Here is a 15,495-nt window from a genome sequence, read left to right as displayed (position 1 = left end):
GCCTAGTGGGCTCGTATGAAACTGCACCCTCCTTCCTGGTTTCATTCAAAAGAGATGGCCATTCCAGGGGCCTTCCCAGTTCATTAACATATTTCTAAATTTTTATATTCGTCTTCAAGAATAATTATAAATTATCAAACAAATAGTATTAGTGGCCAGAAAATACACTCAGATAATGAAGTTTTGATTAATGCCTTATGTAATATTTATGTAAATAATTGTTCAGTAACTATGTAAATTTAATAAAACTGAAATATTTGCAAATAATACAATTTGCGGAGCAAGTAAGTCATACTATTGATGAAACATCTCATTTTCCTGATTTATTTTTTAATGTTAAAGCAAGGAACAATTTAAAAAAACTAAGTTTTGCATACTTTAAATATCCTACAATTTTATTTCTCAATTACAGCTCAATAAAGCCAAAAATTAAATAAATAAATAAATGTTTCATGTTAAAGATTTTATTTAAATTCAGTTCATGTATGAATTGGTTTTTATACTTGCCGGCAGGGTGCTTTTTTTTTTTTTTTTTTAAAGATTTATTTATTGATTTTACAGAGACGGCAGTAAGAGTGAGAAGTATCAACTCATAGTTGGTTCACTTCAGTTGTTCATTGCTTGCTTGTTGTAGTGTCTTGACCAGGCAAGCCCAGGGCCTCGAACTGGCAACCTCAACTTTCCAGGTCGATGATCCATTCACTGTGCCACCACAGGCCAGGCAGGTGCGTATTCTTGATGACTAGGCTCCACTGGGCTGGGTGGGTGTGGGGAGGAGGTTGGTGAGGGAGCACTTCCCTGAGCTGACCTGTTCCTGGTCACCTGTGTCCTGGGCAGTTCACATATCCTAGATGCCCCCGGGGCTGGGCCACTAGCCCACAGCCTGTCCCTTGCCTTGCCCTGGCAGACACCTGGGTACCCTCCTTTTCCAGACTCCTCTCTTCTTTTCCCCACTCCCCCTGCCCCGACCCAACTATAGCTCGGTTCTGCCTCACCATCCCCCAGACCTAATCCAATCCATCCATCCATTCATCCATCCATCCACCCATCCATCCATCCATCCATCCAGAAGAACAAGGGAGTGTAAGTTTGTTCGGAGGAAGAGCCCAGCCTTGAAGAAAAGTGGCCCAGGATTAGGGTAGCAGGAGAGAGGCCCAAAGACACTGCAGTCAGGATAAGAGCCAAGGAGATAGTTAGGGAGGGAGACTGCTCAGTGGGGGAAGGGGAAGAGGGACAGAAGTGGGAGAGCGGAGTCCCAGCCTCACTTGAAATCAGAAAGCTGCCACTTTAGCATTGAGTGTGTGTGTGTGTGTGTGTGTGTGTGAGTGTGTGTGTGTGTGTGTGTGTGAGTGTGAGTGTGTGTGTGTGAGTGTGTGTGTGTGTGAGTGTGAGTGTGTGTGTGTGTGTGTGTGTGTGTATGTAAAGCCAGGAGCCACGGCCAGGGCCACTATCACAGCAGCCCAGCCCATGCAGGTTTGCATTGGATTCGGACAGTCGGTAAAGAAACAACGGAGCCAAAAACTGATAGGCCATTTTCTTTAATCCTAGCTTGCACCCGGCGGGCAAGTAAAAACACACACTGGGCTCCAAAACCCACTCACATTCAGTGCTCACAAAGCCACTGACTTATCCGAGTTTCCTAGAATCAAAGGTTTCTAGCTCACCAGCCTTATTCTCCTCAGTTCCCCATCTCCTTCCTTATCCCAGATACAAACTCTACACAAACTGGCATCTCACTCAGTACTACGCCATCTTGGCTGCTTCTCCTGGCCTACTCCACGTGGCCTCCTTCTGCTCTCTGCTCTGCTCTCTCCTCTAATCATCCCAGGAACCAAGAGAGCAAGCTCCCGCTCCGTCCCCATTTTATAGTGTAGAAATCCAAACCCTTAATCCAGTCTGTGGAAGGCTGTGCCGTGTGTGTAGTCTATGGAAGGCTGTGCCGTGTGTGTAGTCTATGGAAGACTGTGCTGTGTGTGTAGTCTATGGAAGGCTGTGCCATCTATGGACGGCTGTGCCATGTGTGTGTAGTCTATGGAAGGCTGTGGCTGCTTGCCCTCAGGGCTGCAGGTTGCGAAATGAGGATTGCCTTCTTGCTCGGGAGGGGTCATTGTTTGTTACTGTTTGCTGGAGAAGGCACCCACACCTACCAGTTTCAAGGGGGTAGTGGTTCAGGGATGGCTGGTGGGGAGGGAGCACAAAGCAAAGGAAGGGTCAGTGGGGCTGGGATGGTGGTCATAGGGGGGAAGGCCCTGGGGTCAGTAAGTGCAGAGCCTTCTAGCCCATAACCAGGAATTGGGGGCCAGTAAGGCCAGCATCACGTGCCCTGTAGCCAAACAACCAGGACACAAAGCAGAAGGTCTGTGCCTGGTACAGAGAGGTTCCCTGCAAACTTCAAACCATCTGAGGTCCCCAGATGTCCTAACTACATGTTTCTGCTGCCCCCGCATGTCTCAATTCGGAACTGAATGAATTGAGCGTGTTCAGACCAGCATCGATGTGCAGCTCTGAGCCTCAGGTGACAACATGGGTCCATCCACCTGTAAGAGGATGGTGGTGTGTCAGATGGCCTCTAAAATCCCAATGATTCCCTCCAACTAGTATCTACTCCTGTGTATTTCTGTCTCCTTAAATGTATCCTGGACATGTGACTTGCTTCCAATGAATGAAATACAACAAAAATGATAAGTCATTTGATATTTGATTATAAAGATTGTGAATTCTTTTGTTTGTACTTTCTTCCTTATTTTTCCTCATTTCTTTTTCCTCTCCCTTGATCTTTTTCCTTTCCTTCCTGCTTCTCTCTCTCTCTCTCTCTCCCTCCCTCTATGTTTCTCTCCCCACTGACCCCACTTCCATGAAGATACTCATAACCAGGAGCTGCTTTGATCAGCAGAGTGCTGGAATCTGCTCAGAGTGAGGTTGGAAACAGGTCCCCTAGTCCTTGTCAAGACTTGGGATGATCAGAGTCCCTACTGACATCTCACTTGCAATGTTATGGAAGACCCTGAGCCGGTCACCCAGCTCAGCCACTCCCACTTTTTCTGACCTACAGACACTATGAGATAATGACTTCTGGGGCTTGAAAATTATATTTATTGGGGTAACATTGGTTAATAACATTATATAAGTTTCAGGTGTACAATTTTATAACACAGCATGTGTATATTGCACTGGGTGCTTATTATCCAAAGTCTGGTCTCTTCTGTCAGCTTATATTTGACTCCTATTATCCTGTTCATCCTTCCCACATGCCCTGCCCCCAGAAGCGGATTTAACGGTGGGCACACTGTGCGCTTGCCCTGGGTCCCCGACTTCTGAAGGGTCCTGCAAAGCCCTAACTTTACACTTTTTTCTAATGACACCAAATTTGGTTTCCTATGTGCAATTTTAACATTAATAGTACATAATTTTTTTATTTATTTAAAAATATGGTTAACATGTATTTTTATTTTCCCTGTCTCTCTCTCTTTTTTTAAGGGGCCCAATATTTTCTTCTGCATCAGGGGCCTCAACTGACCTTAATCCATCTCTGCCTTCCCTCTGGTGATCATACTGTTGTGTCTATGAGTTTATTTGTTTTGCTTGTTTGTCTGTTGCTTTCTGTTTTATGTCCCATATGATTGAAATCATAAGGTTCTTATTTCTTTCTGTTTGACTTATTTCACTTAGCATGATATTCTCAAGATCCATCCATGTCATAATGGCTACATTTCATCATCTTTTATGACTGATTAGTATTTCAATCATCTGTCAAAGGACACTTAGATTAACAGGATGGAGTGTGACCAACTCATAATGAATAGCTCTCAATTTTATCATAAGTAGTGTTACTATTTAAATGCCTTCTGCACCTTTTCCCTGGCACATTCTTTCTCACCCCCACCCCATAGAGGATGGGATTAGGGATGAAGGTAAAGGGAGCATGCATCTCATTCACTTCCTCCTTGACTTTGGACTCTGGAAGTCAAATTAACTGCCTGGTTCTCACAAGAAAGTCCAAACCCCTGGGTTGATCCTAAATTCCTCTTGACCTAGTATGTCCTGTCATTCACCACAAATGGAGTTTCCACTTCACAGATGCATCCTTATTCCTCCCTCCCTCTCTCTTTCTCTCCCTCTCTCACATTTCACATACGTTTCTTTGTCTGAGACACGCTTTAGTCCTCGTATCTGCCTCAACAGCACCATCTTATTCTTTAGGATAAGAACATACCCTCTAGATTCTTTTTTTTTTTTTTTTTTTTTTTTTTTTTTGCATTTTTCTGAAGCTGGAAACAGGGAGAGACAGTCAGACAGACTCCCGCATGCACCCGACCGGGATCCACCCGGCACGCCCACCATGGGGCGAGGCTCTGCCCATCCTGGGCGTAGCCATGTTGCGACCAGAGCCACTCTAGTGCCTGGGGCAGAGGCCACAGAGCCATCCCCAGCACCCGGGCCATCTTTGCTCCAGTGGAGCCTTGGTTGCGGGAGGGGAAGAGAGAGACAGAGAGGAAGGCGCAGCGGAGGGGTGGAGTAGCAAATGGGTGCTTCTCCTGTGTGCCCTGGCCGGGAATCGAACCCGGGTCCTCCGCACACTAGGCCGACGCTCTACCGCTGAGCCAACCGGCCAGGGCCCCTCTAGATTCTTACAAGTGTTCCGCTATATTCCTTCCCCTCATGTATAGTATATTCCATTCTATTATAATTCCATGTCTAGTGTCTTCTTCCACAACCAATTAGGGATCTTTCAAACTACAGGTATTATGTCTCTCCTGCTCACCACACCATGACCAGCACCTACATAAAGCTCATAATAAGTACTCAATGAGTATTTTCTGAGTACTAAATGGATTCTGAAGCATGGTAAATCCAATCTGATAGAACTAGTCATATTCATTTGGGAATATGGCATAACACACCATAAAAGGAGTCTTTGTGGTTCCAGTAATTGAGAAAAGAGTGACAGGGTCACCTTGATGTTTCCTTTTAAACTTCTGCAATTCAAAGTTGTTACTCTTCCAAGCAAAAATTCCAGATTGTTGCCCAAGAACCCAGATGTTTGCATGTTACTCCTTGGAAACTTCCAGCAGCTCTGGGCTTTAGGAAGATGAGGTGATTTTTCTACCGATGAGCTTCCTCAGGGCCCCGTTTAGGTGCCTGTTTCTCAGGCTGTAGATGAAGGGGTTCAGCACGGGGGTGACTGCAGTGTACATCACAGCAGAAGCTTTCTCCTTCACAGCTGTGCGGACAGACAAAGGACACAAATAGACCCCAATCGTGGTCCTATAAAAGAGGGAAAACACAGAAAGGTGGGAGCTGCGGGTGGAAAAGGCTTTCTTCCTGTCACCTACAGAGGAGACCTACATGATGGCCACAATGATGTGAACATAGGAGGCCAGGATGCAGATAAATGGTGTGGCGATCACAATCCCAGCCACAATGAGCACAAAAATCTTGGTCACAGAGATGTCAGTGCAAGCAAGTCTGAGAAGGGGAGTGAGGTCACAGAAGTAGTGAGGAATCTTGTCATCACAGAACGCCAGGCGTGCCATTAGGAGGATATGTGTGAGGGAGATAAAGTAGGAAAACACCCATAGACTACCAGCCACCAGGGCACAAAGACGTGGGCTCATGATAGTGGTAAAGTGTAAGGGGTGACATATAGCCACACACCTGTCATAAGCCATCACAGCAATTAAGACACTGTCAACGATGCCAAAACAATGGAAAAAGTACATTTGGGTCAGGCAGCAGGGATAGGAGATGGATTTGCTTTTGGTATAAATGTTCACCATCTTGGGGACAGTGTTGGTGGCCAGGCCAAAATCAACCAAAGACAAGTTGGCTAAGAAGAAGTACATAGGAGTGTGGAGGTGGGAGTCTGTCCTGATGGCCAGGATGATGAGCAGGTTCCCCATTACCCTGACCATGTACCTGCAGAGAAATAGGGCAAAGAGGACAGTCTCCGTCTCTGGATCTTCTGAAAGTCCCAGGAGGATGAATTCACTGGTTTTAGTCTTCGGTTCCATGGGCATGATCCCTCTGGAAGTATTGAAATGGAGAAGTTATGTGAATACTATGAAGACTTAAAAAAGTTTAGGTGAGTTTGCATCCAATTTTTTTGCCTGAGCTAATTACAACACTAGCTTGTATCTGTTTTTCACCTTGACCCACTGATAAAGTGTAGCAATACGGATTTCAAGATTCAGTTCAAGGGACCTTGACTACATATGTCCATTTCAGATAAAGATGGAGAGAGTAGATCATGCACTAACCTTTGATGAAAGAACTACTAAAGGATGTGCTTTAAGTAAAATAAATAGAATTCAGAGTAAGCGTTGTGCAAGAAGCAATGGTTAACTAAGAAACTGATATACATATACAGGACATTTTTTGAACAAAACACTGTAAAAAATAAAACTGTAAAATGTGGCTAACCAACGTGGATTAAAATACTAGGCAACAGTAACAGAGAATATTAAAAAGGTAATCAGAGTAGAGAATATTAGAATCTTATATGAATTTGCAGAATAGAAATACTGAATATTTTGGACCATCTATGTTGAGCATATATAACAAATGATTATGTGTAACTACTGCAATATTGAACATAGAATATATACTGTATTTCCCCATGTATAAGATGCACCTAAATTTTGGGGCCCAAAATTTGAAAAAAAAAATCTATTATATAATGTTATTGAACTCAAGTTTTATTCATCATAAAATTCATACAACTCCTCATCACTGTCAAAACTCCCATCCATTAGCTTGTCCTCATCTGTGTCTGATGACAAATCACTGTCTTCAACAATGAGAGCAAAAATAAGCGCGAAAAAGCAGGGAATGCAAGTAAAAAATAATCTACAACCACTGTGTAAGACGCACCCAGTTTTTAGACCCCATATTATTCAAAAAAAAAAAATGGTGTGTCTTATACATGGGGATTCTTTTTAAATAAAACATAGACATGGCTTTTTTTTTTTTTTTTGTATTGGGTTGGAGAATAAGTTCGTAGCGTTTTTATATTTTATTTTACAACGATTTCTTTGCTGTTTGGCAAAGGGTAAGTATTCATTTGATAAAACTCTTTCTGCTCTACAAAACTATGTTAATTGTATTTTTGAGTTATTAGAAATAGGCTTAGAAATAGAATACCCAGGAGGCAAAAATCAACATTTTCGACATCTGCTCTTCTTTGCTTTTCATCGAGGTCAAAAAGCTGCCGAAGCAGCCAGGGACATTTGTGACGTGTATGGAGAAGGTGTCATAGGCGAGTCTACAGCACGGAAATGGTTTGCAAAGTTCAAAAATGGCGACTTTGACGTCGATGACACGTGCCGCAGCGGAAGGCCTTCTGAATTCGATGAAGAACTGGGAAATGCTTGAAAAGAATGCCATGGTCAACAAGGAGCTTTACATTGCCCAGCTACACCGCGTGAATGAGGCTATTTGACTGAAAAGACCTGATCGACATGGTCAAACCATACTCCTTCACGACAATGCCAGGCCCCATGTTGCACAAGTCATCAAAGCCGCACTCCAAGAGCTCGAATGGGAGGTCCTTCAGCATCCGCCGTATTTATTCTCTGGACCTTTATTCTTGCACCGACCGATTACCATCTTTTCCGCTCCCTGTCAAACCATATGAAGGGCGTTACCTTCGATAACAAAGAGGTCCTTAAAAACTGGCTCAACAACTTCTTTGACACCAGATCAGGCGATTTTTGGTGGAACGGCATCAACAAATTGGTCGAGAGGTGGGAAGAGGTTGTAAACAGCAACGGCGAATATATAATTGATTAACTTATTGATATAATTATTGTTTTTTGTTTAAATAAAAGTCTTCGGTAAAAACGCTACGAACTTACTCCCCAACCCAATATTTTTCTGAAGCTGGAAACAGGGAGAGACAGTCAGACAGACTCCCGCATGCGCCCGACCGGGATCCACCTGGCACGCCCACCAGGGGCGATGCTCTGCCCAACAGGGGGCAATGCTCTGCCGCGAACAGAGCCACTCTAGTGCCTGGGGCAGAGGCCAAGGAGCCATCCCCAGCACCCGGTCCATCTTTGCTCCAATGGAGCCTTGGCTGTGGGAGGGGAAGAGAGAGACAGAGAGGAAGGAGGGGGGGGGTGGAGAAGCAAATGGACACTTCTCCTATGTGCCCTGGCTGGGAATCGAACCCGGGTCCCTCGCATTCCAGGCCGACGCTCTACCGCTGAGCCAACCGGCCAGGGCCCAGACATGGCTTTTTATTATTCAATCATATATACCCAACAGTCTCTCCACAAGAATGTAGCGTTCTAGTTAGAGATGAGTTCAAAATTCCACTGTTACTGCAATTAAGTCTTTTCCCTCAGAAGACCTCTTTAAAATATTATAAAACATAGACAATCCAACATCACAAGGTAAATAAAATAAAATATTGACTACAAAATTACATAGCACAGTGTCTGTCCATACTAAACATTAGTACAAAAAAAAGAAAATGTCATTACCAGTGGTGGGATTCAACTGCTTGCACCAGTTTGGCAGAACAAATACCTAATTCTTTGTTGAGTTCAGTGAACCAGTTGTTCAAATGGCACTTGTAATTAGGGTTCTCTCTAAGGTGGGCTGCTGGGCAGCCACCCAATGTGGAAATCATAAATTTACATTCTTTACTCGTTTTTAACATTCATCTGCATAACAGCACATTCTTTTTTTTTTTTTTTTTTAATTTTTTTTTTCACAGAGAAAGAGTCAGAGGGATAGACAGGGACAGGCAGACAGGAACAGAGAGATGAGAAGCATCATTCATTAGTTTTTCATTGTGCACTGCAACACCTTAATTGTTCATTGATTGCTTTCTCATACGTGCCTTGACCACAGCCCTTTAGCAGACCGAGTGACCCCTTGCTCAAGCCAGCGACCTTGGGCTCAAGCTGGTGAGTTTTTGCTCAAACCAGATGAGCCCTCGCTCAGGCTGGCGACCTCGAGGTCTTGAACCTGGATCTTCCGCATCCCAGTCCAATGCTCTATCTGCTGTGCCACCACCCCGTCAGGCATAACAGCGCATTCTAACCACCCATAGTAATGTTCATTCCATCCATAGATAAAAAAAAAAAATGCAAGTGAGGATGTCAATCAAGAAGCAATATGAAAATATAAATATCTTAAATAAGTTTTATTGTTTTTGTCAGGTATTATTTAATATTTTTTCATTAATCTTTTAAAACTCTTTCTTATAACACGATCCAGTTTTGTATACCTCTATTATTGTTCTCATTTAAGTGTTAAATGCATGAAATAGTAAACTACATTTTGGTATATCTTTTTTTATACTTAATACAGTCATTATGACAGAGAACCAGTTGATTAATTATTTGAAACCACCACTGATCATTACTTATTGAAGACTTTGCATTTGGTTGAGGCAGGAAAAAAATTGCCGTTTTTTCTGTTTCCTTCTCAGATTTTCCTTTTTGTATTTTGCCTAGAATATATAACTTCTAAGTTGGCATTATGGGTACACTCTAAATAAAGAGATTTTGATCACGCCACTAAGAACAGGAAAAGTGTGTTGAAGTTGGCTCACATTGACTCATAAAAGCAGAGACTTAAACTTTCATAAATTTTGGTAAAATGTTGATAACTTAACGCTGATCGTTATGAGAATACTTACGCCAGGGAATTCAGTGACTGCTATGAATCGGGGTGTAAGAGCTAGCACACTACAAAGGTAGAAGGAACACAGTCCACTGTGACACCAACTGCATGTTTAGGAAGATCCAGTAATGATTCTTGATTTGATAATTCACTAGAAAGACACAAACAGCTGTTATACTCACAGTTAAAGCTGTTATACTTGTGGTTAAAGTTTATTACAACTAAAGGAACAGATTGAAATCATCCAATATAAGAAGCACACAGGACAGAGCCCAAAAAGATACCAAACATGGAGACTTTATTGTCCTCTCTCCCTGAAGTCATAGACAGTATTACTTTTCATAAACATAGAAAATTGCCAATCAGGGAAGCTATCCTGAACCTCAGTGCTCACAGTTTTTAGTGAGGCACCATCACATAGGCATGATCCATTGCCCACATCACTCATATCAGTCTCCAAGTTTTAGTCCTCTGAAGGTCGACTGATAGCATGTGATCCAAACTCCCAACCTGAAATCACATTATTAATACCTGTTGTGGCCATTTCCTCCCTAAGACTATTTGGTATGACAATGACCCACAACAAAATAACACCCACTGTGCCCCAAGACTCTCAGGCGAATCAAAACTTTCTTATCCGGCGTGATATTGCAAGGGCTAAGAGATTACCTCCTAAATCTTTTAAAGTATAGATAATTAATACCCATGCAAGCCTCTCTCTCCTTCTTTGTTCTTGGCTAAGATTCTCATAATAAAGTGATTATATGGTGCTACCAGTGGGGGTAGGGATAGATTCAAAGAAACACCAAATCTAAGCAATGATGCATTTATATCTATGTTCATATTTTCCCCTTGGTCTACTTTTACTTATACATTATGATAAACTTGAACAGAATTATTTAGCATAGAGAGCAACAGTGGTTAGCTAAATTCAACTCCTCTAAGGCCCATCATTTTCCATTAGTATTTCACACTCTAACTCCATTTCCCAATATATGAGACTATTGATTTCAGTATTATAGTCTTACCAATGTTATACTACCCTGAAGTATGTTAGTAGATGTAAACTGAAAAAGGCGTAAAAGACACTATAAACATTACCAGAGTCCCATGCAGTCATTAACAATTAGACCAGTCCACTATCATACCATATGACCAAAATGTCACCCAGAGAAATGTCACTCAGAAATGAAGGCTTTCATTGGACCTGGTCAGGTCTCCAAAGCTGGGTATTCTCAGCAGCGTATGGTTTCACTCCTTCAGCCATCAGCTATAATTCAGCTAACAGACAATACCATCCTTCGCTCAGAACCTCTCTTGAGGCACCTGTGTAATATTGGCCTTCCTTTACTGCCTAATCTACTTAGGTGTTTCTACTGTCAAATAACTATTCTTCCTTCTCTCCATTTATTATTTCTTTACACGTTTGTCCAGATTTCTCTCTGGCCCAAATCCAAACTTGGGCCGGTGTCAGGATCTGCTCCAATACTGTCCTTCAACTACATTTTAGCTGTTTCAGAACACAATAACTAAGTGGTTGCATTAAAACTAAGCTTGCTTTTTGTTTGCTTCCTTTACCTCATGCCAATCTGCACTATTTGAAACAAAAAAATTTTAAAGTCGATTGACAATTTTTACGTCCAGTGAAATCTGCAGCTCCATACCATGGGTGACCCTGAGGCCAAGCAGGAATCAGAGGTTCACCCACTGCACTTGCTCATTCTTCCACTTCCCCAGACACATCCTTCGGTGACTTGCGGTCGTTCTAGTGAGAGCCACTCCTGAGGCCAACTATGGAGAACTGCCACGCTACAAAACTAGAAAGGACACTGTCTACAAGAGCATCCCCAGTTCCAACACCGACGACAAATTTTGGGGGTCCCCAAACACCTGAAGTTCAATAATTTTCTAGAAAACTTTTAGACTCATGGTTGTGGTTTATTACAGCTAAAGGACATTTTAAAACCACCCAAGGTTGATTAAAATCAGCTAAGAAGTACACGAGGCCAAAATGGCAATGCAGGAGATCCCGACCTCTACTTCACCCCGTAAAGATGAACAATCAGACACCTATGCACAAACAAAATCAGCTCTGGGAGACCTCTAGAGTCCACTTCAGAAATTTTAGCAACACAGTGAAACGAGAGCCTGAGAATTACGTGACACCCCTCTACCCCACCCCCGAGCCAGCACAGTTCACCAGTGAAAGGAAACTTCCCAGCTGGAAAGAGTTCCTCTGGTCAGGAAAGAAAGAATGGGGGGATTGACCCGTGAATCTGGCTTCTCAGGACACTTTCTGAAGGACCCAGTTTGCTTTAATCCCACCCAGAACAACAAGGCTAAAATGTATAGAGACAGCTAAAGGCAAGGAAGAGAGCCATATAGTGGCCACGCAGCAGAAGTGAGCACGGTTCCCAGTGGTTTGCTCTGCAGACAAAGCTGGCCGGTTTCATCCGTGAAGAAGAAACCAGTGGTCAGCAGAGCTGCCAGGATCACACGCAGATCTCACCAGCTTTGACCCAGAAGTACGCCCATTCATGGAAGCCAGCTGCCTGAGTCCCTCTCCACTCCAGCAAGAGCCCAGGGAAACTCACTGGCAGCAAGGTAAGGCCTCCCAAGCTGTGTGAGTGCAGACACCAGCCTAGATCTTTCTGACAGACCCACGAAGTCATGCACATGCTCAGATCAAACCCCTCCAGCTGAGCACCTCTAACTGTCACTGGCCTCCAGTGACATGCTGGTGGAGAGAGAGTATACAGCCACAGGAAAGCACGCCAATGGCCAGGCCCCCCTAGTGGCCAGTTAGTCTCTGTTGGCCTCAGTCTTTGCTGCCTGCCCTGACCCCAACCACTAGACGTGACTATGCAGCTAGCCCCTGCCACTGAACAGGCACCTGAAGCTGTTCCCACAGCCTAATGTGTGTACAACACCGGCTTGGCTACCACTGCTGCTGCCCTGGTCCCCGGCTGGTGGACCTGGGGGCTCCACTAATTACCTCAGCAGCCCTTGTAGCCACTGGGGACCCCCCAAAGTGCTGACCAATGACTGCGCAGTTTTCAATGCTGTGGATCCCAGATGACTGACCTGAAAAGATATTATCTTTCCCTGGGCCCACTGCCCTCTCAAGCCCCCACACTTGGAGCTCTGTGCCACTACAGCCGGGGTCACAGCATGCTCCAGAGTGCCCCACTCACAAGTGAAAGTCCTCCCTCACCAAAATTAGTCCTTAAAGTCAAAGAGGTGACTGATTTCTTAAAGGTACAGACGCCTGTGCAAATCCTCACTTCTTGCTTTATTTACTACTACCCTCCTGAGATTCGTTTTCATACCAGCATTTGGGGAGCAATATGCCAACCCACCTCACAACCCATCCTTTCCTCTCATTCTCTGTCTCCGTGCTTCTTCATATTTCATGTTACTTACTAAATTCTTAATATGTGCCAAACACTGTAGTAGGCTCTTTATATATACGACATAGCATCCTAACAAACTATGAGAGAGGGGTTATGATTTTCTTTTTATAGATGAGGGGACTGAGGCTCAAAGAGGAGAACGGATGCGTAGCTCCCACAGCTGTTAAATGGTGAGCTTGGTCCCAAATGCATGTTTGCCTGAGACCCAGCCACGCTGCTCCCTGCCTTCTCTCCTCCTCAAGGTCCTTGGCCCTCTTATTTGTCCTGCTCTGAATTTTACCTCTACAGAGACTTTGTGTCAAGATGGTTTCTTATTCTGTGTCCTAACATCAGACTAGAGGTTCTGCCTCTGGCTGACACTGACAGCATTCTCATATTTTCATCTTTTGGCTAAAAGACTTAGATTTCTTAACTCAAAAGGAGCCCATGAATATCTTATTGATCAAATTACTAAGTGACCCAGTGAGCTCATTTCAAACAGCCTCCTGCCCTGAACTTCTGAACTACCACTCACTCTTACACCTCATCCTCCAACTGCCCTTGGGGAGATTTATGTATCTGCAAATGGGAGCCTTGTGTTCCCTTACCTTTTTGGTGAGGCTCAACTCAGATGAATCCCTGGACTGTTCCCAGAATCTCTCAGCCTGGGAAGATGAGGCAGTCCAAGAGCTTTAGAGACCTCATGTTAGGAATAGTCTAAACCTCAAGTTTGGTGGGAACATGGCTCTTCTTCAAGGCACTCGAGTGGACTGAGGAAAGCAGCTCCAGAGACCTAGAACTGGCTTACAAGTCAAGTCACGGGATTTGGAAAAGGCCTGCTGGCATCACAGCTGGACTAGGTTGAGCTGGAGAGATAAGTGTGGTTATTGGGTTATGGCCTGGGAACTGGGCACTGAATGGAGCCAAGCAGAATCTCCCAGTTCTCTGAGTAAACAGAGGACTGTCATCTACCCATTTTGTCAACATTTGTCCAGCCAGTGTGTGTGTGTGTGTGTGTGTGTGTGTGTGTGTGTCTACCTTCTTCTCCCTCTCCCCTCTTCTTCCATTTGTCTCTTTGTCTTTCTCTCTCTTTCAAATGATTTACTGGGCTATCTTTTCTCTTCCTGATGTTATCACTGAGGCAGGCTCAGTTCCTTCCCTGATGATGAACATATATATGGTGCTCACTCTGCTTCCAGGAAAGGACTAGGATGAAAAAGTTAATCTTGGAGACAGAAGTATGCCTCATTCAGGCACAGGTAGATATTCTCCTGGCTCAAAGAAGAGAAGTTGGGATGGAGGTTTTGTAGAAACTGAGGGAATATTTACAATTTTGGGGCTAATTGAAGTCAGTTCCCAAAGCTTCTTGTTAGTCAAATTGTCCAATTTCACTTCTATTCCTCGAATAGTTCAGTTTCCAATGGGAGCAGAGACATGGCAGTTAGAAGTCTATGGTGACTATTTGCATCTTCAAGAAGCAACTTGGGCAAGCTGTGTTTTTCCCAACTTGCTCTGCACCCTTTTCTCAGGGACAAACTTTCCTAGTCTCCTAAACTCTGTGTTCTCAAGATCCAGAGCTTCTCATAGAGAAAGTTGCCATTCTTCGAAACAGTGTTGCTCATCATCTTAAGAACCAAGAAACAATGCTCTACATCAGGGGTCAGGAACCTATGGCTCGAGAGCCAGATGTGGCTCTTTTGATGGCTGCATCTGGCTCACAGACAAATCTTTAATAAAAAAAAATAACATTAAAAATATAAAACATTAATTGTTTCTCAATAATTGATGTTAAGAGCTAATTCATCCATTCATTTCCTACCACTCATGTTCATGGTTGCGGGTGGCTAGAGCCAATCACAGCTGTCCTCCGGGACAACACCAAATTTTTATTGGATAATGCGTAATGTATACGAGTCATTGTATGGCTCTCACAGAATTACATTTTAAAATATGTGGCGTTCATGGCTCTCTCAGCCAAAAAGGTTCCCGACCCCTGCTCTACATACACCCTGTGATATCACACCAAGTAGCAGGGCTGCTTCCAATCCACTGAACCTCAAGTGGGCAACTTCTGTGAAGCATCATGACTTCCAGTCCTAATGGAGTAGGGAGAACTGACCTGTTGGGCACACACTAGAAGAGAGGCTGGCTGAATGGGTGTGCAGCCAGATCTGCCCCCTGAGGACTGGTTTGTCTGGTCCTAGGGGGCGGCAGTGGAGTCTCTGCCTTTGCATTTTTAGGAATTCAGTTTTGTGAGGTCACTGCCAGATTATCCGGTCACATGTCAACTCAGTAAACACCTGGGAACTGGTTGATACATTAAGTCCCAGTCTTTGAAAACATTAAGTTATGAAAATACTCAACCACAGACAAAAGTAGAGAACATAGTACTTGGTTGCTCTTATGAAATTGCCAATGTTTTACCATTTTGAGCAACAAAACTGATACTTTTTTCATGTGCTTGCTGCTT

General features: G+C 43.7%; 1 protein-coding gene across 1 annotated transcript in view; it reads right to left on the bottom strand.

Moving 5' to 3' along the window:
• Positions 1-4,637: 4,637 nt before the first annotated feature.
• Positions 4,638-15,495, bottom strand: part of LOC136387006 (olfactory receptor 1M1-like) — a 33,742-nt gene continuing 22,884 nt past the window's right edge. Inside the window, 2 exon segments of the mRNA XM_066358085.1 lie at positions 4,638-6,024; positions 9,650-9,767. Of these exon segments, the coding sequence (XP_066214182.1) occupies positions 5,082-6,017 (936 nt within the window). The 5' untranslated portion in view covers positions 6,018-6,024; positions 9,650-9,767 and the 3' untranslated portion in view covers positions 4,638-5,081.

The sequence above is a fragment of the Saccopteryx leptura genome, unplaced genomic scaffold (genome assembly GCF_036850995.1).
Source record: "Saccopteryx leptura isolate mSacLep1 unplaced genomic scaffold, mSacLep1_pri_phased_curated manual_scaffold_41, whole genome shotgun sequence".
Lineage (NCBI taxonomy): Eukaryota > Metazoa > Chordata > Mammalia > Chiroptera > Emballonuridae > Saccopteryx > Saccopteryx leptura.
This window is presented reverse-complemented; position numbering and strand designations above follow the sequence as displayed.